Below are 24,565 nucleotides of genomic sequence, written 5' to 3' on the forward strand. Positions count from 1 at the left end.
GGAAGTGACAGTCCCAAAGAGGAAGGGAACTAAACCGAAGTGCTTGTGGACATAACTAAATACAGATAAGTTTTGATTATTCCCACTAATAGCTTGGTAAAGGGACCCAGCTAATCCAAAAGTACACTAAGTTTTATTTTGGAACCAGAAGGGCAAAAGAGTAGGTCTCAGAGTTGAGAAAATTCAAATTCAATTTCCACCTCAGATACTTCCTAGCAATATGATTCTGGGTAAGTCACATTTTGTTACTGCCTCTGTAAAATGGAGATAAAAGCATATTTTTCCAACAAATTCTTTTGACACAAAATAATATCTGTAAATCACTTTCTAAACTTTAAAGTATTAAATAATACTATTTAAAATATTATTGGTTACATTGTGTTATTATTATTTCTAAAAGTTGAATATATTTACAACTATGCCAAAGTGTGACCAAAACTAAAATAGAAAAAGAAGTTATTTGTCTTTTAAGTCAAGAATTTTCCCTTTCAATATCCCTTCCTCCCTTTCCCCCTTTCCTATATTATACAAATATTACCTCTTCTTTAAGGCACCCAGCGACTTCATGATATTTCTTCCCTCCCTCCTTAAAACCCATTGACAAATCTATGACAAATGAAGACAAAACCTCTTATTTCTTTTTGTTTATTTTCATTTTATTTTTTTCAATTAATAAGCATAGTTCTCTCAATGAATGCTTGTAACATCTACATATGTAAAGAAAAATAAATTTCCATATTAGCCACGTTTTTTAAAAAAGTATATGTCTTAATTTACACCTTGAATCTATCAGGTATCATTCTTTATCATCAGTCTTCTGGAGTCATAGTTGGGCTTTGTATCAATGAGAGTTCTTAAGTCTTTTAAATTTGTTTATCTTATAGAATATGCTGCTCTGATTCTACTCTATTTCATCGTATAAGTACATACAAGTCTTCCGGGGTTTCTCTGAAACCATCCCTTTTGTTCCTTTTTACAATACAGGATATTATGATCATTCACAAAGCAATCAATTTCCAATTGTGGATTGTTAGGCAGCAGTGTAGAATATGCCCCCAAATGGAATAAGTTCTCTCAAAAAGTAATGAGTTCCCTGCTATTGGAAGTCTTAAAAAAGGAGAAAGGGAGTTGTATTCTCTCTTGTCAAGGATGTTATAAAGAGGATTCATGCTTCAAGTGACCTTTGAAGTTCCCTCTACTGCTTAAGATTTTGTGGTATGGGAACTATTTAGAGAAATCAAGGTAGGTAGAGTTTTCTCAACACTTTTAAAATCACACATGTAGACAGACATACATACATCTCTACTCTACCATTGAATAAAACTGATTTCCTTGCTGAGAGATTCTGGAAGACTTTTAGTATAACATTTTGGTAGTTTTTTTAGGAAAATGGGGGAGAAAAATAAAAATATTTCTTACTCTAATTCAATGCCTTGTACTAGCTACTGAGAGCTAGAAATATAAATTAATATAATTTAGATATAGTTCCAGTCCTCAAGGACAATCAAGTGAGTAACTAATCACATACACAGAAAAAGCACAATATAAATTTACAAGAATTGCAAAGTCTTGGTCTTGCTGAAGTCATCTTTCACCTATTTAGCACACAATGGTATATAAAGTGTGGAATGACAAAAGAAAGAGATAACAAGAACAGAAAGGAAGACTTATTTCACAGAATTCCTGGTTTTCATCTTATACAAAATATCTCTCTTCCCCTCTATATTCATTGTTCATTTTAGGAGACTTATCAAGGAAATTATAGAAGGGGAAAAGAAATAGGAAAGAAATTATGAGTGAAACAAGAAAACCACTAACATCATTTATTTTCTAGGTATTATGAAGATTATTACTATTGTTAATAGGCTTTGATTTCTTCATAATGCTATTGTTGTGCAGTTGCTTGTCAGAGTTCTCTGGACTGGTAATCATAATAACAATATTACAAACAGTAATGCACTCATAAAGTTACCAAAATGGTAGATGTCTGGAATGAGATGACTCAGGACAAAGCTAAGTCATAAAAAGGAGGGAAGTTAATGGTTTTATGTTTTGAAAATAAATGAATGACTTGGAAAGAAAAGGAATTGTTTTTGCAATAGAAGAGTATCTTTTTATATAACATGAGGCAAAAATTACTAAAATACATTTGGTACTGCTGAATATTTCAGGCTCTCATGCTTTCATACTTTGGGCCACATTTCTCCTAGTTATTTTCAAATTCTTTCCTTGTGTCTTATGTCCAGTCAAATCTACCAAGAAATAGTGGAACTCTGAATTAGTCTAAGTCTTCTGGAAAACATTTTGGTATCATGCCAGAAAAATTATTTTATGTTTATTCCATTTGACCACATAATCTTCCTACTGGGCATGCACTCCAAGAAGAGTGAAAACAGAAAGGCCCCATATATACTAAATTATTCAGAACAATTCTTCATGTGACATCAAATGACTAGAAACCAAGTTGGTGCCCACTGAAGGGGAAGTTATGGAATAAATTATGGTATAGAAACATAAGGAATATTATAGCGCAATAAATGATAAATATGAGATATTCAGAAATAACTGGTAAAACTTATATGAACTGATACAAAGAGGGGAAAAAATCAGAACCAAGAGAATGGTATAGGCAGTGACTTCAATAATGCAAATAGAAACAAATCTAAAAGGAAATAGAACTCTATAATTACCAATCTTGGTCCCAGAGAACAGATGCTAAAATGTAAAAACAAAACAAAACAAAACAAAAAACAAAAACAAAAACAAAAAACCTTCTTCATCTATTAGAAAGACAGGGGACTATAATTACATAATATTTAATGTATCACCAGTCACTATATTGGGTTGATTGATTTTGGCTGGTTTTCCTTGTTGTAACATAAAGCACAAATAATACAGGAAGGGGACTACATAAGTAATTGGTACAAGAGCAAAATATATTAATAAAATATATTTTTAATTTATATTTTTAATATATTTTATCTAACAATAAGAAATGAACATGGTAGGTAAGAAAGAAGGTACTTATCTGTATTGGTAGAAATGTTCTCCACCAAGAGTTCTCTCCACTGATAAAGTCAAGGGGTTATGGTTTACTTAAGTGATACACGAACACACAGACAGACACACAAACAAGCACACACAGATACACACAAAAAAATATTTTCTATTTTATCTCCTTCCTCTGTCTTTTTCATGTAAGTTATATTTAAGAGGAGCCATAACTTGTGTAAAATTCCTTTCAGAATCTAGCCCAATCCTGACATTTCATAAGGATGAATGTTATTGTTCATCCTTCATTTTTGAAGAGAACTGCTGACATCACTAGGTAATATCTTGATTCAAGCATGAATTAGATTTAAATGAGGCAGACTACTAAAGTCATCAGTCTCACTCTCTCTTCCAGAATCATCAAAGTGTCAGGACAAAGCTAAGACAACTCATAGAGGTGCAGGATACAATAAAGGGCATTGGTGTCTTTGATGTCTGATCAAGCTCTGAACACCTATTTAATCACCTTCATGACTACTGGAATAAATAAACTGTTCTCATTTGCCCATTGAGGCAGTCTTCACATGATTGAGGTAAATATCCCCCTAACTCATTGACTGGTTTAAGACACATCAGTTACCCTCATAGCCCATCTGCCAAGACTTTTACTGGGTATGGCTGCTGTACATGTTATAGCTTCTGGGAGTCCAAGGTGAGAATTGAGTCACAGGTGGACACCAAAAGTGGATGAGGATCCCTGAAAAGGTTTTGGCAAGTCTTCACACAAGAGGTATCATGAATAAACCGCTCCCACCACCACCTCTGCTGCTGCTGCTGATAATGATATTGATGATAACCTAGATAGGGGCAATGATCAAGCCTGTGAAAGAGCTACTGCCCATCCAGCCTAATATGTGTCTAACTTCTAGGAGACAGCTCATTCAGATGGTGGTAGAAAAGCTTTATACCTAGGCACAGTGAATACTCTGTAGCAGGGCTACAAATGCCATTGTTTCTCCTTATGCCTTTGAAATGTACTGAGGTAATCCAGACACTTTACACCTTTCTGACCTTGAAGATGGTAATCTTTCTTTTCCCCACAGCCACCATTTCTGGATCACCATATTTTTTTTACAAAAAGGAAAAAAAAAAGACATAGGTTCTAGTCTCATAGAGTTGGGATTAGAGCATAGAAGATAAAGCTAGATTCCTCTCTTGGACTCTGAATCTCTAGCTCCTCCCAATCCAGTCTTATTGGACAAGATTTCATTTCTGAAAAGAGAATTCCTCTTGTTCCTCTTAATATTATCTTGAATTAATCAACACATCCAACAAACTAAGTTTTGGTCAACTAACTTTCTCACAGAGTAACAATTTAAGACAAAAAGAAAACATCTGGAAAAGAATAGAGCTTCCAAACCTTGACTACCTCTCATATAGCTCAGATGAGAATGGAAGAGGAAATCAATAGTACATACATACATTTAGCTCCTCCCTAGAGAGGGAGAAAAAGGAGAAAGGGTCACGCTTTCCTCCTTCCTCATCATCTTGGTCATCAGCAAAGATTTAATTCAGTCTATCTTTATACCCAGAAAATTTGTTCCTTGACACAAATTATCTTTCTGCTAATCCTTGCCCCAACTTTCAGCAACTGTGAAAGCTTTTCTTAGCAATCACTCACAATGACTCTTGATCTTCTTCTCTTCCTTTTTCTCATAAGTACATTCCAATCATAGACCACCAACAAACCCTACAACTTAAGAATATCAAGCAAACTGCCTGGTTATTATTATGTTCCTATTAGGTTCTCAGGCCATTGCCTGCTTGGTAGGACCAATGACAGATTATTCATAATGACAGATTCGACAGAAGATGAATCAGAAACCTCTACTAATAAAAAAAAATCTGTACAGCCTAAGTCACTCTTGGCTAGACTGCATAAGATTGATTGAACAGTTAGTTTAATTTTATCAAGAAATTTCTTTGGTCAAAAGGCATATTACTTAAATGGAACCTACTCAATTATTCAGAAGTAAATCCTCATTTTTAACAGCAAAGTGTGAATATATAACAACTTGAAATACCTGAAAAAAAAAACGGATAAAATCCATCACAAAACTTGATACATCAAAATGTGTGTGAATATGATTGTGTAAGCTAAGTCTAGATTTGTGCTCTTATTACCGACAAATCATGCAATCCCCTGGCCATACAACAAGAGTCATTTTGGGTGGGTGAGGGACAGAAGCAAAGGAGGGAGGGAGGGTAAATGACTACCTAGGGTCACCCAACTAGTCTCAAATTTGAACTCAGATCCTCCTGACTCCATTGCACCACCTAGCTGCTCCAAAAGAGTCACTTAAATTCATAGAAACAAGATTTTTAAAGACTATAATCCCACCTCCTAAGAACAGCAATCTATTTTTACAAAGGTTAATCAATACTCTTTCACTACCATCTGGTTCATTAAAGCCATTACATACAGAACCTCTTCATCCTCCTGAAGCTGATGGAATTGAAGGGGCTAAAGAGGCAAATCATTTATCCTAACCATGATGGTAAATTGTCTCATCAGATAATTATGCTGTTCTAAGCAAAAGTAATCTGAGTTGCACATTACTGCAATGTACAGACAGAACCCATTTTAGGAATGGGATTGTGTTCCAAAAGATTCAATCATTTTTAAGTTAGGTGTTTAGAATCGAGGAAAGGTTTTCTCATAAAAATAATATTATAAGAATGGTTTTGTTCTCAGGTTGGCCAATAATATGACCATTTATTTGGCCTATCATATGATTAAATGATAGCATGAATAGTACTAGCCTTAGCTCTGGAGCCCAAAAGCAAAGAACCTTTCAATGATGAATGAGAAAAAACAAGGGATAGAAAAAGAAAGCTAAGGAAAAGAGGGGGAAAAACATTTCCTTTCATTTCTTGAATATAGGGTCAACCAAAAGAAAAATTTTTAAATAAATGAAATTTTACTTTGGTATCCTGATCCTAACTACCTGTATAACTTAGGAAAAATCACAGCCTCCCTGAGTCTCAGATTGAGGATAATAACTCTCTATTGTTTTTTGTCAAGGAAACTAGGGATAGGCCTTCTGAACCAGAAGAAATTTTGACTGATTCCAGATCTGAATGGCATTTTCCCTCTGTGTACCCTCTAACAAAGATGCTAATGAACACTGAAACAAAATAACAGCAGTTTGTTATTTTAAAAGGATGCAGAAGAAAAATATAGGCCAAAGATTGCAAATTCATGAAGTCCATAAATCCATAAGTAACCTATATTTACTATACTTACCTTACAAAATTATATAAAACTAATCAATCATTTGGGATATTTTAAAAAGAATAAAAATATAAAATAAAAATAATTCCATCTGTGTATATGACATTATTTTAATGTATTCTAGCATACAAAATGGATATGGCATATTTTAGTAAAAATCATTAAAAAAATCACAATATGAAGTTATTAAAAATGAGTTAAATAACTATTTAAAACATGATAGATCATGAAGGAAGAAGAGAAAACATTAAAAGAATGTTGAATAGAGGGGAGAGGTATTTAATTTGAGAAGGGGAGGCATAGTGGTACCAAGGGAGACAAAGTGGTTGTGCATTATGTGTAATGGAATTGAATTTGGAGGTCCTGACTTGAAATGCTGGATACTGGTGTGACTTTGGTCAAGTCACTTAATTGCTCTGTGCCTCAGTTTCTGCATTTATACAAAATAAGGATCAGATTATGGCCTTTAAGGCATCTTTCAACTCTAATTCCATGATCCTGTATTACTTTAATTACAGTTAAGAAAGATGCATTTACAAAACTTTTATCCAATAACACCTCAAACTAGTACTTTTCCCTCATAACATTACTAAAAGGAAAATATTCATAAAATATTTGTTAATAATATAAAAATTGAAAAAGTGGGGAATGGGGAATGCTCGAATATATTAATGCAATGGAATATTATTGTGCCATAAGAAATGACAAATATGAAGACAACAAAGGGTATTGAAAAGCATAGGAAGTGGCACAGAGGGGAGAAAGATTAGAACATAAATATTCACTTGAAATATACTTTTTAAATAGTAACAACATCTACTAAATGTGCAAAAGACAAAGAAATCAGCAGAAGACTCAGGAGGAGATATTACTTATTGTTTTGTTAAAATTTATATACATATAAATAGTTTGGAGTTTATAGTTTTTTAAATGCCTTTATTTGAATGTTTGTTTTTGTTGACGACTACTTAGTTTGGAATAAAAGTTATTTTAAAACATTCTTGTATAAATTCTTATAGACAGGGCAAAAAGAAAAACAGCCTTGGAAGCCAGTATAGGTATAGAGAGAATGGAGGCCAGGTCATAAGCCTGTAATAGCTGACAAAATAGGCCACATTAAAACAGAATAGAGCATTTGGAAAGTTTTAGACTATGGGTTCTTTTGTTAATACTAGACTACCTAAATGGAGCACATGCTTGCACACAGCATGGTAAATGCTTGACACTCTTCGAATACAACTGTTCTGCTGAATGGCCTATATTCATTGAATATTCAACATGTGTTCTTAACTGACTGAAGAATGTTTCTGGTTTCAGAAGTCTGATTTTGCTTTCAAGGTAAAGTATTCCCAGTCTAACTTCGGTGTCCCTTCAATCCCTCTAAATCCACTTCCAACATATGATAATCTTTTCCCCCACTTCTGCACCTACCTGCTACTACTCATTTGCAGCCAAAATAAAAATGCTATTCTTCTTGTTCAGCGATATCTGACTCTTTGCAACCTCATTTGGGATATTCTTGGCAAAGATATTAGAATAGTCTTTCATTTTACTAATGAGGAAACTGAGGCAATTGCGGTTAAGAGACTTGTTTGTCCATATTCGAACTCAGGTTTTCCTAATTCCAGGCCTCTATCCACTGCATCAACTGGCTGCTCTGTAGAATAAAAATAAATAATACCAATAACTGGTATTTATGTAGTACTTTGCACATATTATTTCATTTGATTCTGTAAGGAGTGATTCTTTGTTGTTTGAAATCAATGAGAAGGATTCTACATCTTTTCCAGTCTGTTGAGATATCAGGAAAGAAGTCAAAACTGTAAATGATTATTGCAGACTATTTGGCCTGGTAGAACATAAAGTAATGTGGCCTGTAATTTTCATTTTTAAGTCATAGAGAAAGTAGCCATCTAATCTAGCTTTCTCATTTGATTTAGGAGGAAACTGAAGTCCAGGGAGGGTAAAAAATTTTCATATACTTTCATAAAGGGAGTGGCTATGAGAGATAGAATTTGAGACCAGATGCTCTGAATTCTTAGGCATGATCCTTTCTACTATGCCATAATATCTAGTCTGGGTTTTGGCTAATTTTAGTGGAGTCTATTTAATAACCAAACTGGATAATCAATATGCAAATATTAAAAATTTGTGTATGTATTTCTATATGGCCAGAACCAGATTAAAATGTAATTGAAAAGTATTTAACAAATAAAAATAAAATAGAAGATAGATAATGATCTTACTTGGCTTTCTAACACAACATGTATATAAGGAATCTTTTAGTGTGGGTTGCATATGAATCTGACAGCACTTCCTTAGATCATCAGAACATAAAATCAACATACTAGTACATTATTTGGAATCAAAGTATCTTGTTAGTATTTATTTCTGGATCAAGATGTCCTTTGTTTTTAGCCACCCTATGGACATCAAATTGTGCAACTGGAATCAAGAGTAAAAAGTGGATTCATAGATTCTACACACAAGAAACTAATGCCCTTATTCCACAAGAATGTCTCTCTTCATTTAAAGAATTGGAAATAAATTCTCTAAATCTAAATGAGGGGGAAGACAAGAACTTCCACTTGTCATGGGTCTTTGCTATGCTTTGTGAGCAGTTTTGACTGCCAGGGGCTGCAAAGATTGACCAATAAGGTTACATCCACTACCTCTAATATGAGACTAATCTTCCACAGAGAAGGAGGAGGAGAAAGATTGATGGGGATTTAAGAAGATTTGTTTGGGGAAAGGAGAGATTAAGGGGCTTTGTGGACATAGTCATAGAAAAAAATTCACCAAATTAACCCTTAAGATTCTCCCCTGACCTTATAGAAGTAACCACCCACACAAATGCAAACATTTTCAGTGTGTTAAGGTCCTAAATCTAACTGCACAAATTTTTCAAGATAACAGCTCATTTTAGTCACTGTCAGAGAAAACTACATCTCGACAGGATCTGTTCTTTTTCCCAGAGTTCCACAAATATGCACAAAAGAGACTGTTTGTTTTCTTCAGTAGGAAGTTTTTGTTTTGGGGGCTGTTTTTTGGCATTCATTTCAAATACATATTATCAAGAAGAAGAAAAAGTAGCCATATTTATATTTGTGTTGTTTCTATTTAACCTTTGGGAATTAAATTCCCAAATCAGTTGGAAGAGTTGTATGCTAGTGTAGCAAGTGACACAGCTCCCCCCACATTCATCCCTGCAGGCAAGTGAAGGCATTTTCAATGGTAGCAAAACAATCTTTCCTGCTGCAAACATTTCAATCCTTTGTGGGACATATCAAAAACACAATGATTTCCCCTCAGTCACAGAAAAGAGCGCATTTAAAATACCTTCGTCCAAATAAACAGCGCAGAATTTCTTGGCATCAGAGAATGAAAAAAGGCTATTCTGCACAAAGTAATAGTAATATTTAGTAAAATAGCTAACATTTATATGAGGTTTTAAGGTTTACAAAGTACTTTGTATACATGATCTCATTTAAAACACTATAAAACACAGGAAAGTCCATCTAAGGAAAGGAGGTACTGACAATAATGGGTACTTCGAAGGGAAATTCTTTTCAATAGCTTTGAAATAATACATCTCCAAAATTAAAAGATCCATAAATAACTAAGGTGTGTACAAAACCATCAGACAATGACTGGGCATAAGAGGCATCCAGTAAACACTTGTTCAATAATATTGAATGACTGAATTCATATCACATCTCAGAAAACAGAAAATGAATAATTGAAAGTGCTTCCTCTTGAAATAACACTTCAAAAGGCCCTCAATGACCTTGAAATGCTGAATGATTCCAGGGTAAATAACTATTGTAGTAGTCTGCCAGATTTGCCAAAAACTTTGTATTGCCTCCCTCCCTCTTCAATTCCCCCACTCCACACTCCAATCAGGTTCAGGCAATTCTCCCATTTGCTTTACAGATGAATTATCACACAGTGAGTGGATGCAACTAGAATTTTTCTGATGAGTTACATCAATATGATATCAGCAAGCAAGACAACCCCTTATGCTAAAATTTTTATTTCTACTTTTTTATGCATATCATTCAGCAGGTGTCCCTTGACTGAAAAAGTTTGTGGCCAGTACTAGTGCCGTTAAGAAGGATGAATTTTCATAGTCTTATTGATAGTTTCACTCTGCCACTAGCAGGGCATATAAGCATGTCCATAAGAGAGAACTCACTGGTCTGAGTCAATTTCATTCTGCAACTGGGCTGTTAAAGAAATCGCCAAAGCATGCTGTATTTACAGCAAAAGTAAGTCATACACACACACACACACACACACACACACACACACACACACACATTATAGCTGAAAAGGTCCTTGAAAACAATTAATCTTTTTTTTGTGAGGACTCAAAGGTCCAGAGAAGATTCACCTATAGTCACACATTGTCATTGTAGAATCAAGATAAGAACCCAGCTTTCTCTCATTTCTACACCTAGCTACTGTCCCTTCCTATTAGACCACAGTATATTGCCCAGTTAACCAAATTTTCATTACAATGTCTCCTCAATTTGTTTTTTGAGTCTACACTAAAAACTGCAAAAAGTAATACTATTACTAGGAACCATCACTTTCTAACTGAAAATATATCTTAAATTGCAGAAAAGGATTGTGTGGGATATGGCCATTACTGGTATCTTTTTTCTCTAAACTTGTGTGTGTTATAAATGGCAATGATGATGCTGACTTTAATGAATAAGGAGTTCTTACTAGGCAAACTACCAATGTTTTTTTCTATATCTATATGGCTCCAAATAATAGATTCTAGTGTTTTTTTCAGAAGCTGTTAAGAGATCTCTGCAGCTGACTGATAGCAGATTTGGCAAATACACACACATAAATAAATGCTACTCCTGGCTTACTGTTTTATCATATTGATATACTTTCATATTGTGCCAGGACTCTAGAAACATTCCACAAATAAATAAATATTAATAAATATCACTACCTTATTCCCTAAGGTAGCTAAGTGTTATGATCCTCATCTTAAAGGAGGTTAACCTGAAACATGAAAGGTTTTGAAATATTTGACATAAGTCCTGACTCACTGTATAATCATCAACAAATTCCAGAATCCACCCAAGTTTTCTTCTAGACCCTTTTTTGCTAGACTACCCTTATCTTATTCAGTTTCTGTTCATCCTTCAGCTCCAACTGTATGTGACATATACCAAAAAACATCAAGCCCTTTCCCTATGCCCCCTTTAAAAATGAACCTCAATTTAACTAAATGGACTTATGGCTCTCCTCTTTGCCCTCTGTCATTCAATGCTCAGCTTCACAAAGGATGTAAGCTGGCTCAGTCAGCTATAAAGTTGAATATAAAAGTTAGAATGGCAAGTTCTCATCTTTTCTTTGAATTATTTAGGTCAGGTAGGTATCTTCATAGTAATCTGTGCTTTTCAATAAAAATGTAGGAGTGGCAAAAAGGGACAATAGATAATGGCCATTCAACTCTCCCAGAAATATTATGAAAGTGCAGCCAAGAAGGAAGGAAGGAAGGAAGGAAGGAAGGAAGGAAGGAAGGAAGGAAGGAAGGAAGGAAGGAAGGAAGGAAGGAAGGAAGGAAGGAAGGAAGGAAGGAAGGAAGGAAGGAAGGAAGGAAGGAAGGAAGGAAGGGAGGGAGGGAGGGAGGGAGGGAGGGAGGGAGGAAGTCCAAGACTTTCTAGATTATTGGCATTAATAGACTCCTGTTCTTTAATTGTTCTTATCATTGTTAGGATATAGAATGGAAATAGAATTGAAACTCATGTCTCCATCATGCTAGTCCTCGAGGGGAACTTGATGCAAATATTCTTCCAAAGGATTATAGGCTCATAGCCTGAGAATTGAAAGGAACCATTGGACCCAACTTCTTACTGAGGAAACTCAGACAGAGAGGGGAAGTTATTTATCTAGGGTTCCTCTGATAGAAATTAACTGAGGGGTAGGATTTGGTTGCAAGTCTTTCCTCCTAATCAGACTCTCTATTCCCGACTCTACCATGCCTCTCGAAGTCCATTTTTTTTCTTTCTAAAAACTCAATTCTTTAGCATCTACAATGGAGATCCATGTAGAGAGCTTTCTTAAAATGTCATAGGTCCTAGAAGTTGCTCATGTAGGGCTCTTTGACTTTCTTTAGCTACTGAATATAAACTTCATTCTAGCATAAAGATGGAATCACATGCAACAGATCTACAGCAGCAGCAACAGCAACAGAGGAAGTCTGTTCACTGTAACCCAGTGAAACACCTGGGTTAATCTTCAGCAGCTTTTAGCCATTGCAGAGATGAAGATACCATGTTCACCTACCAATAAAAAAAAAAAAGTCAGCTAAAGTAAACTACATTAACCTATCTGGGAAAATTAGAGTAAGCTATAGAAGTGGCAGGTTTGAGGAATGAATTGAGGAACAAATCACACTGAGAAGAGCAAACATGCCACTTTAATGAATGGACCCTCCTACTATGATTTCACTCTTTCCAAATCCATCCTCTTGAAGCCCAAAAATCACATACCTAGGATGACAAGCAATGGCAAGCTTTTTATTACCCAGTAATCTGAGTAGCTGAGTTAGAACAGAAGCACCTGAATAAACCTCAAAAGTATTTTCAAAAGTTTTTTAACCAAACTAGTCCACTACTGCTCATTTCTCACAGCAAAAAGCTCCCCTTTCCATCAAAGCCCAAGTTCTTTTATTTTTAAGTAGACCTAAAAGCAGAAATATATGCTTGCCTAACAATAATGATAATAATAATAGTGTTTGCTATTATTACCATGTTTTGCATTTATATAGTCTATACAATTTAAGTAATGTTTTACAGGTCAAAAAGAAAAAAAGTTGTTCAAGAAGTCAGTGCAATTTCAAGCTTTAAGGGCTGAAAAACTGCATTGTGACTTTTTGAATACCCCTCTTATCATCCAATTTGATTTTTCTGGCACTTTAAGACAGGTAGGACAACTATTATTATCACCATTTTAAAGGTAACAAAACTAAGATGTGTTGGGATTAAAATAAGTCATTTGAAATCATACCATTTAGTTAAATGGTAGAGAGAATCAGGATTCAAACCCAATCAAAACTTGCTCTTTCTCCACCACCACACTTAATGCATATGACAATCTTCTCTGAAGAAGCATCAGGGAGATAGATGCTGGAATTAGAATCTAAAGTACTTGATATGAAAATATCTCACAACTTCTTTTCATTTTGTCCTCTGCTAATAAGAAATATATGTAGCTGCTCTAGACACTGGCTATGCTTGAAGGCAAGTCATATTCAAACTCAAACTGCCAAAAAAAAACAAAAAAAAAAAAACAGAGCATCAAAGAACAAGCTGATTGATCAACATGACAGTTCCAGACTCCCTCTTTTCTTGCCTCTCTTAATAGCTATGCTTCTTCTACAACAACCAAGACTCATGCTTTCCATAGACAAACACACACATACACACATGCATGCAATGTAGAAATTTAAGGGGAAGAAGATAACTTTTGTTCATATTAGCCTTTGCACTTTGTGCAGTTCCCCTTTGCTATTATCTCTTTCAAACAATCTGATTCCCCAAACAAACCCCTCCAATATTAACTAAGATGAAAGATGCATCAGCAACGGTTAAACTACATAAAATGCTGGGGGGGAAAAACATCCAGTGTCTTCCAATTATTTATGCTCTTTTTAATTGTGTCCGTCAGCTTTAGGATATAACATAGAAGTCAAACTGAACTGCCAGTGACACTGCTAGGAGCTACTGAGATAAACAAGTGTCTCTGCATACTATAATCTACATAGATACACATAGACGTAAAGATCTGCCCACATGTGACCCTGATCACAGTAGAATTATCTGATGCTATAAACATGAGTATATTCAAGCACACCCAGTACTTGCTGTATAAATAACTAGCTGTTGTGTTTGTCAATTATGTCATGTACATGTAAACATTTACTTTACACATGTATTATCTAAATAAGTGACATTACAAAATCCTATCATTCTCGAACTCTTTGTGTTTTGGACAGCATATCCATTGATATAGGTACAAACACACTGTGTAAATATTCAATGTACGCATAATGTAAATATTCACCACATTCAGACCTGGGCACCAAGATGGATAGAAATTAGGAGGGGGAGGAGGGAATCAACCTCTGGGTGAGCTATTCTCTGAAAGCCACGAGCTCACACCACAGCCCTGGGTGGGAACGTATGCCGGGCTCCCGGAGCACGGACACACACGTCTGGGTGTTGGAGGGAGAATCTGCAGAGCTTCGAGCGGGACAATGAGGACACTGCGATCCCGGCTCGGTGCATAGCAGTGGGAGCCGCCACCGTACCCACAGCCACGGCCACGGCCGCCGCCTCCACCCTTTTCCCTCCTTCCAGTCCCTACTTACGTTCCCAGGGTCTCCTTGAACTCGAAAATCTTCTTGATGTCCTCGGCTTGTTTTTTCCAAGAGGAGCTGCTCTCCCCGTTCTCCCGGGCCATGGCAGCCGAGTGTCTGGGGGAGGTGGAGGGACGACCGAGAGGGAGAGTGGGGGTGGTGCGGCGGGGCTGGAGAAGGGAGTGCGTAGGGCTATGGAATCAAAAAGGGAGGGGAGGCGAGGGGCTCGAGGAGAGCGGGCGTGGAGGTGAAATGTGCAGGTCCTGAATGGATGGAGAGCAGACTAGCCCCCCTCCTCCTCCACTACCACCGCCAATACCAGCACCTCGGGCGCCGCTTCTGCTGCTGCTGCCGCTGCTGCCGGCGTGCGTGCGTGCGAGGGAGATGCTCAGAGAGGGAACCAGAAAAAGACTTTCAACTGCAGCGGTGCTTCCTCTTCTGCAGTTTCCTCTTTCACTCTTTCTGCCTCAGTCTCTCAGGGTCTCTTATTTCTGCTCCTCTCTGGCACAGACTTCCTGCCGCCGCCGCTGCCGCCGCCGCCGCCGTCTCCGTTGCCGCTGCTCAAACGGCTCCTTTACCGCCTGCTGCAGACCCCCACTTTCAGCTACTTTTCTTGCCTCCTTTTCCTCCTCCCTCTCTCCCTCCCTCGCTCCCTCGCTGGTTCCCTCCCTCCTTCTTCCCACTCTCCCCTCCCTTTCTCTTTCTGGTTTGCTGCCTTCGGGGATGTCTTTACTCCGCAGAGCTTGGGTTTAGACGCCCTGCCCTGCCCTCCTCCCCCTGCAAAAAACCCACCAATTACAATGGTCCCAACCAGAGGGGGGAATTCCCCCCACCCAGGTCTCCCCGGGCCCGGAGGGGCTCCGAGCTTCCTGTCCCGGCTACTCTGATACTCCTTAGAGTGGGGAGGGCAATAAAGGGGTTCAGAGGCACGAGAGGGAAACCCTGCTCTATTTCATTTCTTCAGAAAAGCCCTGGGTGGGGGACCCGCTAAAAGGGATGTTCTGTAGGAAGATTTATTTTGTGGGGGGGAAACACCGGCTGAGAAGAGATGGGAGTTTCTATTCTCAGTCACAGGGAAAAGAGAAGGAGGAGCAGCGAGTGTCCGCCTGCTTAAGTGCCCTGGAAGTTGGCACCCAGGAGGCGGAGAGGGTGGGCACGCACAGTGCGTGTGCTATGCGAGGGAGGCGAAGGGCCGGGCAGGGACTGAGTGACAGGGAGGCACACACGCGCACACACCCACACGGCTCCCCTGCCCTCCCCTTCCCTTCCACCCGGGTCTTTTGGTTGGGGCTGTAGCTGCTGCTGCGGCGGCTGCTGCTGGTGGCGGTGGTGGTTGTTTGGCTTGTATCAGTATCACTTTGTGGTTTGCAGGCTGTAGCTCGTTGTTATAGCAATGGGAGGAGAAGGAGGAAGTGATGGTGGAGAAGGTGTAAGTGGGCGTTCGACTCCACAGCCCAGACTGAGCCGGCTCCCGGCTTTCCCCGGCTGTCAAAATCCCTCCAGACTGAGCGACTAGAGATAATTCGCATTGCACCAAAAACGCGCGCACGTCAAATAATGAGGAGGGGGTGGGGGGAGGGACGCTAGTGAGGGGAGCTGGAGGAGATAGACATTAAGAGTATTGGAGCAGAGTTTTGAGGGGCAAAAAGAAGAGCCTTGCCAGGCTTTCTAAAGAGCAAGACTTCAGGCATAATGCTGCTGGGTGCAAGGAGGTGAATGAGGAAGACAGAGGAGGGGTGGCCCGGGAATGGGCATACGGTAATGCTCTACCGCAGCCCAGAACCCTGTATGGAGTAGTTGTCACGTGCGAGTCTTCCCCCATCCCTGCCCACTCCGGCTTCCCTTCAACCTTCTGCCCACCCCCAACACCTCCTCAACACCAGCTGCTTTGACAGAAGCCAGGAAAATTACAAAAAGCTCAAGATCGTGAGTAGGATAGACACCCCAGCCCCTCTCTTCCCCTTCCACGTGTCCCCAAACATCCATCTTCCGTCCCAATTGCTGGGATTTCCCTGGCTACGCAACAGTCAGCTCAAGTCGAGTGTTGCAATTTTTTTTTTCCTATCGGAGACTTTGCTAGGCAGTCCTCCTCGAATATGTGTGTGTGTGTGTGTGTGTGTGTGTGTGTGTGTGTGTGTGTGTGTGTGCGCGTGCATGGGGGAAGGAGATATGAAAAGTACAAGTAACGGGCAAAGATGGATTTAAGGTGAGATATCCCTGCCTCAAAAGTTAGAATAGATGTTTCAACTTATCATGCTATCTCTGCAGTACACTTTCTGGATCTGATCTATTCCTCTTTCATGCCCACTTAGCAGAAAGCCGCTTCATTGCCTGATAATCTGCAATTACTACATTAAGATTCTCATTTTCCCCTCCCTTTCCAAAAAAAATCTCCCATCAAATAATCTTACACCCCTGAGTTCTAGTTCTGTATTTTCAACTATCTGCTATAAGTTTTTACTCAGAATATTCACTATGTCACCCCAAACATTTCCAAAATGGAACTTATTCTCCTCATTCCCAAACCTGGTCCTCCCTGGTCTTTCCCTATTGCTACTCAAAGTCCACCATTCTCCAAATCACACAGGCTTTAAAATTCCTTGAGACCACCTTTGACTCCTCCCCTCCCCCACTACCACCCCAGGACACTCCCAGTCCCGCAAATTCTTTTCATTTGACATTTGCAATATCTCTCCCATTATCCTCCTCATCTAACCCCCTCTTCCCCAGCTCATACCTGCCATCATCCTAGTTCAGATCCTTATTATCACTCTACTACTACTACTGCTAAACTTCCTAACTAGGCTTTCTGCCACCAGCTCACCTGTCTAATCTCCCTTTTCCACTTCTGTGAGAGTAATCTTTCATATATACAGAGTTGACCTTGTCTATCACCTCCTTTAAAAATGTTCAGAATTGCATGCAAAATGAAAGACAAATTCTTAAGATTGACATTAAAGGCCTATCTTAATCTCGATGCAGAATGATTTTCCAGCCAAATGGATAAATAAAAAGCGTTTATCAAGCACTTTCTCTGTGCCAAGCACTGTGCTAAGCACTGAGGATAAAAATACAATTAAGCAAAACAGGTACTGCTGGGGGGCATTTGGTAAATATCTGTAAAAATATTTTAGAGATACCCAAGCAGACTATGCCCTGAGCTTGGCATAACAATCCTTTGCACTCTAGATGACCTTACCCTCTGGTAAAGTATTTTGATTGCTTTGACAATCACCAGGTGTTCACTGAAGAAGTTCCCCATTTTCCCAAGGAACCTGAGAGCCAGAAGCAACTGATCCACCACATCTCTTAACATACTCACAATCTGAACCAAACGAGGTACTGCCACACTATCTCTTATTCTGTGCTTGTAAGACAGTTTGGAGACTGTTCCTAAGAATGCCTGCATTGTCCATGCATGAAAATACCTTGAGAATCACTACTCAAGACCTAAGAATGATTATGTCATGGTCCAGTCCACTTGTGGTTTTTCATGTATATAAGCCCTGACTTTACCCCAGCATGGTAAGCCCTCCTCCTCAGGAGGACTTCCCCTTGTAAATGTTTTCCTCTCTTTGAAATTAATTCAACTTCTGTTTGATACCTGAATATCTTGTCTCTAGTCTGTGGTAGCCAGCTAACCCACAACTTAGAGGCTGATTCTGGTCCAGTTCTAATAGAGCAGTTCTATAGTGAAAGATAACACTTAACTGGAAGGAAATGTTTTGATAAAGAAGTCAAGATGAATGATGATTGAAGTTGAATAAGTGCCCACCAAGAATGGTTAAGTTGATATGATTACTGTTCTCAATGTTAAAAGTTCAAAAAGATAGGATGGGGTAGGACCCAAGGCAGGGAGATGGCTGGGAAATGATATGGTCTGCCTAGAACTGGGGAAAATAAGATTCATCAATCAGAGCCCAGGGTAAGAAACGTAGAGGCTGGCTGAAGAGCAATATATTATCACACACTGTCCTGTCCAGCTAACCTAAAATACTAGCCATTTCATCTCATCTTGTTCTCACTCATCTCCTTGCATTTGTACAGGCCATATCTTAGAACTTATCTCCTATCCTCCACCCTTCCCCCACATCTAAGAAAATCTTCCTTCAAGGTTACCTCATCACCTCATCCATGAAGTCTTTCATTATTCCCACTGCTACAAGTAATACCTCCCTCCTTAAAACTCTCATATCACTTTTTCTGACCTTTATTTTGCACTTAATTGTATCCTAAAATGAAGTTATTCGTGTACATGTCTTATATCCCATGATGGATTTTAAGTTACTTAGGAAAGGGATTTATTTTTCTTCATATCACCAAGCTTCCTACAGATAGCCATGGTAGTAGTTTTAGTTATAGTTGTAGTAATTGTTCTTATTGCTGTTATGAGTGATAGGGCTAAGCAACAGCCTTCCTCGCTATGATTTCATTTCTCAGCAAAAACCTCATCCATAAGGGGGACATGTTCATGCAGTAATCCTGATTGTTCTGACTTGTTCTCCTTGGACACAAGGGACAGAACTTGGAGTAGGCAAATTTAGACTTGACATATTGAAAAACATCTGACAGACCTATCCAAAAGTGGAAGAGGCTTTCTCAGGAGACAGTGGGTTCCCTACATTCCCTCCCCACTCTAGGATTTTGAGGTGAAATTGGATGATCATTTGTTACCAGTGTCATGAGGGAATTCCTATTCAAGTATGCATAGAATTAGATACTCTGTAATGTCCTTCTTAACTAAGATTCTGGGATTCTTGCTGAGTGAAACGAGCAGAACTAGGAGATCATTATACACTTCAACAATGATACTGTATGAGGATGTATTCTGATGGAAGTGGTCATCTTCAACATAGAGAAGAGCTAATCCAATTCCAATTGATCAATGATGTTCAGAATCAGCTACACCCAGAAAAGGAACACTGGGAAATGAGTGTAACTGTGAGCATTTTTTGTTTTTCTCCCCAGATTATTTTTACCTTACGAATACAATTCTTCCTTTGCAACAACAACAACAACAAAATTTGGTTCTACACATATATATTGTACCTAGGATATACTATAACATATTTAATATGTATGGGAATGCCTGCCATCTAGGGGAGGGGGTGGAGGAAAGGAGGGGAAAAATTCGGAACAGAAGGGAGTACAAGAGATAATGTAAAAAAAAAAAATATTACCTATGCATATGTACTGTCAAAAAATGTTATAATTATAAAAACTAATAAAAAAAAAAGCGTCTGGGATTCTTTGAATGTAATCCTAGTTAGGACAAAATACCTAAAATCTTGGCAATTTGTCCCATCACTTCCTAGCAAATAGGGGAAGAAGAAATAGAAGCAGTACCAGATTTTATATTCTTGGGCTCAAAGATCACTGCAGAAAATGACTGCAGTCATGAAATTAAAAGGTGCTTGCACCTTGGAAGAAAATATATGATAAATCTAGACAGCATGCTAAAAAGCAGAGCTGACACCCTGATAACAAAGACATGTGGTCAAACTAAGGTTTTTCCTAGCAGCAACATATGTCTGTGAAGGTTGGACTATAAGGAAAGCTGGATGCTCCCATACACTTGAAATCTTGGTGTGGAGATGACTTTTGAGATTTCCTTGGACCACAAAGAGGTAAAATTAATCAATATTTAAGTAAATGAATTCAGACTATTCATTGGAAGGCCAAATACTAAAACTGAAGCTTAATTACTTTGGCCACATGATGAGAAAATGGGACTCATTGGAAAAGACCCTGATGTTGGGAAAGAATGAAGTCAAAAAGAGAAGGGGACAGCAGACAATGAGATGACTAGATTGTGTCATTAACACAACTATGAACTTGGACAGACTTCAAGCATGATGGGGTTCATGGGGTTAACAAGAGTCTGATTTGACTGAATGACTAACAACAGCAGAAAAATGACATATATACCTATACATACATATATACAACTTACATTATATTTTCATCAGATGAGTACAAAGTGATATATAAGAACCTAGAATGAAAAGATCATCATTGACTTGGAGAGATTTAGAAAGGCTTCATGGAGAAGACATTTGAGTTGGGCTTTAAAGGAGAGATATTATATATGTGTGTGTGATTTCCATCCTGCACTAAGCATCAATTCATTAGATGCTGAGAAAGGACAGGATAAACATATCTGGCCCTACAGATAGGGATCAACTGACCAGCCTGGCTAGAGCAGTTCAGTAATGTTTTTCAAAAGATCCAGCTTTCTGGGTTGAAGTACTGCTCATTCCCTTCATACTGCCAGCATGACCAATCTCCCAGGCAAACAGTCATTATTACTTCATAAAATAAAGACTTTGAAAAACTACTTCAAGGGCAGTTAGGTGGTACAGTGGATAGAACACCAGCCTTGAAGTCGGGAGGACCTAAGTTTAAATCTGGTCTCAGACATTTAACAAGGTCTAGCTGTGTGACCCTGGGCAAATCACTTAATCCTAATTGCCTCAGGGGGCAAAAACAAAACAAAACAAAACAAAAACAAAAACAAAAACAAACAAATAAACAAATAACTACTCCATCCTTTACTTGTCACAAATACTTTGTCTCAGTGAAATCAAAAGTAGACTATCTATGTCCTCTGTCACTTTCTACATCTTTCTTGTCTTTCTTCTTTCTATTTATCTCTTCTTTATTCTCTTTTTCTCTCCCATTCACTTTCCTATTTCCATACTTCCTCCTTTTCCCACCCTAGTTATCTCTTTCTTTTTCCCCTCCTTCCTATAGGCAATTACTTCCTACCACCATGTAACACACAGACATTGCTCATCTCTAATACTTACCTCCATACATTAAAAAACAATCATTTATTAAATGTCTAACAGAGTTTGCCAGGAACAATAAGAGCAACACTATAATGGGAAAGAGGGAAGAACCATGGGATACCTTACACGCCTTTGAGTTCATTTACTATGAAAAGTAAAGTGGTGTAAAATGTAGGATAACCCTAAATCTGAGAATAAAGGCAACTACTTGCATAATTTCACCCATCTTGCCCAGTAATCAATTTATCTCACAGTTTAGCTAATAAAGTGGTTTGTCCAAAGGAAAATTTGACCTCAGCTGACACCAGAGGAAGAAAGGTTTATTTCCTTTTCTGTTATACGAATGCTTGTGTTTAAATGCCTGAGGATGAATTTCTGGGAGGACAAAGCTAAGACATCTAGAGTTTCTTAGAAGAAAAACGCCATAAGACATATTACTGATTTGAGCTGAAATGTTCTCTACCATCGAGCTGTCTTGAGAAGAGATAAAATAAATGATCACTTATATTTGAGTTTAACCCTGAAACCTCTCCTCTTTCTTCAAAAAAAAAAAAAAAATCACCAATCTCTCTTCCCCATCTGGGCCGAAAATTCTACAATTGAATAAATATTGAGTCCTGAAAATGTTTCCTTTTCTAAGAGGATTTTTCAGCTCAAATATAAATATACAAATCATTTTTCATCAACTAACACTTTAAGTGGATTTTTAAGGCTTTAGAAAATCAGACACAAGGTTTGGGGAGGAAAAAGAGAGTAAGGGGAGAAAGAAGGGAAGGAGTAGGAAAACTAAAGAGGATTTTGAGACATGTGAAAAGATAAATTAAACCTTGTTCTTAATGCTATGTTTATTTTTCATTCACTAGCCAACAGTACATTTCTCATTACCTTTCAAAATGGAAGATCTGTACCTTGGAATGTGACATTTGGATATAGAAGAGATCCAAGTCTCTGAGACTGTTTAAACTTTTGCAAATCAAAACTCTTCATCATTTACTTTTGTACCAGTTAAGACTGAACTATTTCTCAGGGCATTTGATGATTTACTCAATAGGTTCATAATAGTTGGGCCCAGTTTATTCTTGAAAGAAAAGGACTAGCTGCCAAAACTCTGCCTTTACTATACTCTTTATATTCCCCCCTTCCGGCCAAACATACACGTACTAATTAGAATTCTGTCTCCCAGAAGTTCTTTGCCCACTTAACTAAATCATTGAAATTCAGTTCAACAAATAAATATTAAGTTCCTACCAAAATTAGAGGAACTGGAACCAACTTTTGGCAATACTGCTAAACATTGTTTCACATTGGGCAAATCACACTTAATAAATTGAGTTTCAGTTTCCTTACTCTGTAAGATCAGATGAAGCAGGCATTGGACTATATCTCTAAGAACCCCCTAAGCACTATGATCCTATGTATAAGGCAGTGGGCTAATATTAAGAATGCAAAAAATGAAAGTAATGACATAGTTCCTGCCTTCAAAGAGCTTGAAATCTATTTTTAAATATGGCATATACTAAGATATGTATAATGTAAGATATGAATCAAGAGATATATAGAAAAGATATACTAGAGAAATAGAAGGGAAAAATCATAGTTATTTGGGGGTAAGTAATCAGGAAAGATTAAATATAAGACATGGTACCTGACTCAGGCTTAGAAGTTAGGAAAATATTTCTTTTTTTTTTTTTTTCTTAGAGAAATATTTCAACAGAATTCAAGAATGCATTCTGGATGTGGGCAAAGACCCTCACAAGTAAAGGAAGACAAGAGAACATAGGAGATAAGGAAGAAGTCTAGTTTGGAAGAATGTAGAGAATATGAAGGGAATTTGTTTTTGTTTTTAAGTACAAAAAGATCAGTTGGAACCAGATTGTTTGGATGTTAAGTGCCATACTAAAGGCATATTTTATCCTATTATATAATAAGAGGTAGCATGATGACCATGTGGTTATATGGGCCCTGGTAAGTCACTTCCCCTCTTATTTTCTCCCTTTCCCTCAACCATACCTGATGCTTGAATTGAAAAAGAATTGTATTGCATTGATAGAAGGAATTTTATTACTTGTAGTTTCCTGGACTAATGAAGAGAGACAGAGACACACACACGCGCATACATACATACAGAGAGAGAGAGAGAGAGAGAGAGAGAGAGAGAGAGAGAGAGAGAGAGAGAGAGAGAGAGAGAGAGAGAGATATTAGAGTAGATTATAGTAATAATAACCCTTGTGTACAAGGCTATCACAATATATAAAGGGGATTATGCTTTAGGGGATTAGGTCATAACCTCCACCTAGAAAATCTCAACCAGACAACACCCCAAGTGCTGACTTCACTTTCCTTGCAAACACACAATTTATTCAAAAGACAAAATGGAACCCTAAATAAAGCTTTTTAGGAGAAAAAAAAGTAGATAGCTTCCAGTGAACACTATCTCTCAGAAATCTATATTGATAGTCATTTAAAAGACCAAATAGATAAATTACTTAATCTGTTGCTCCAGCAGATGTGGTCAGGGGCTGTGATTGTGCATCTTTCTAACTTTCCTGGTGATCCCCGAAGACCTATGTCTAGTGTTTTTCTCAGACTAGGCTAAAACCATTTTCTGAGGCAATTCTTTCTCTGTGATTGAGCTGTCTCTGGCAAGGGAGAAAGAAGTCAGAGTTTTCCCTGTCTGATAGAAAATAAAATACTTCCTGCTTTATAACTCTAGTAATGCAACTCAGAATTTGGAACTTCCTTTCACGTTTGCCACTTCTTCCCACCTCTGGGAAGCCTCCCTTCCTTCCCTTCCCTTGCTGAGGGAGCAAACTGGCTCTCTAACTTCAAGAGAATTTTGTTGTTTGTTGTTGAGGAGTCATTCAGTTATATCTATCTCTTCATGACCCAAATGGACCATAGCCCACGAGATCCTTCTATCCTCCAGTATTCTCAAAATCTTTCTAAGCTCATGTTCATTGTTCTCATGACACTACCTATTCACCTTATCCTCTACTGTTTTCCTTCTCTTTTTGCCTTCAATCTTTCCCAACATTAAGTCTTATCTTACTGTGTGACCAAAGTATTTAAGCTTCATCTTCAGTATTTGACATGATTTTACCT

The 24,565-nt window shown here is 37.9% G+C and overlaps 1 protein-coding gene across 1 annotated transcript in view; it reads right to left on the reverse strand.

Annotated features, from left to right (window-relative positions):
• CAMK1D (calcium/calmodulin dependent protein kinase ID) overlaps positions 1–15,397 on the reverse strand; it is a 475,460-nt gene extending 460,063 nt beyond the window's left edge. The window contains exon 1 of the mRNA XM_074268635.1: positions 14,685–15,397. Within this exon, the coding sequence (XP_074124736.1) occupies positions 14,685–14,776 (92 nt within the window). The 5' untranslated portion in view covers positions 14,777–15,397. The remainder of the gene's footprint in view (positions 1–14,684) is intronic.
• Positions 15,398–24,565: the final 9,168 nt, after the last annotated feature.

This window comes from Sminthopsis crassicaudata, chromosome 5 (assembly GCF_048593235.1).
Source record: "Sminthopsis crassicaudata isolate SCR6 chromosome 5, ASM4859323v1, whole genome shotgun sequence".
NCBI classification, from domain to species: Eukaryota; Metazoa; Chordata; class Mammalia; order Dasyuromorphia; family Dasyuridae; genus Sminthopsis; species Sminthopsis crassicaudata.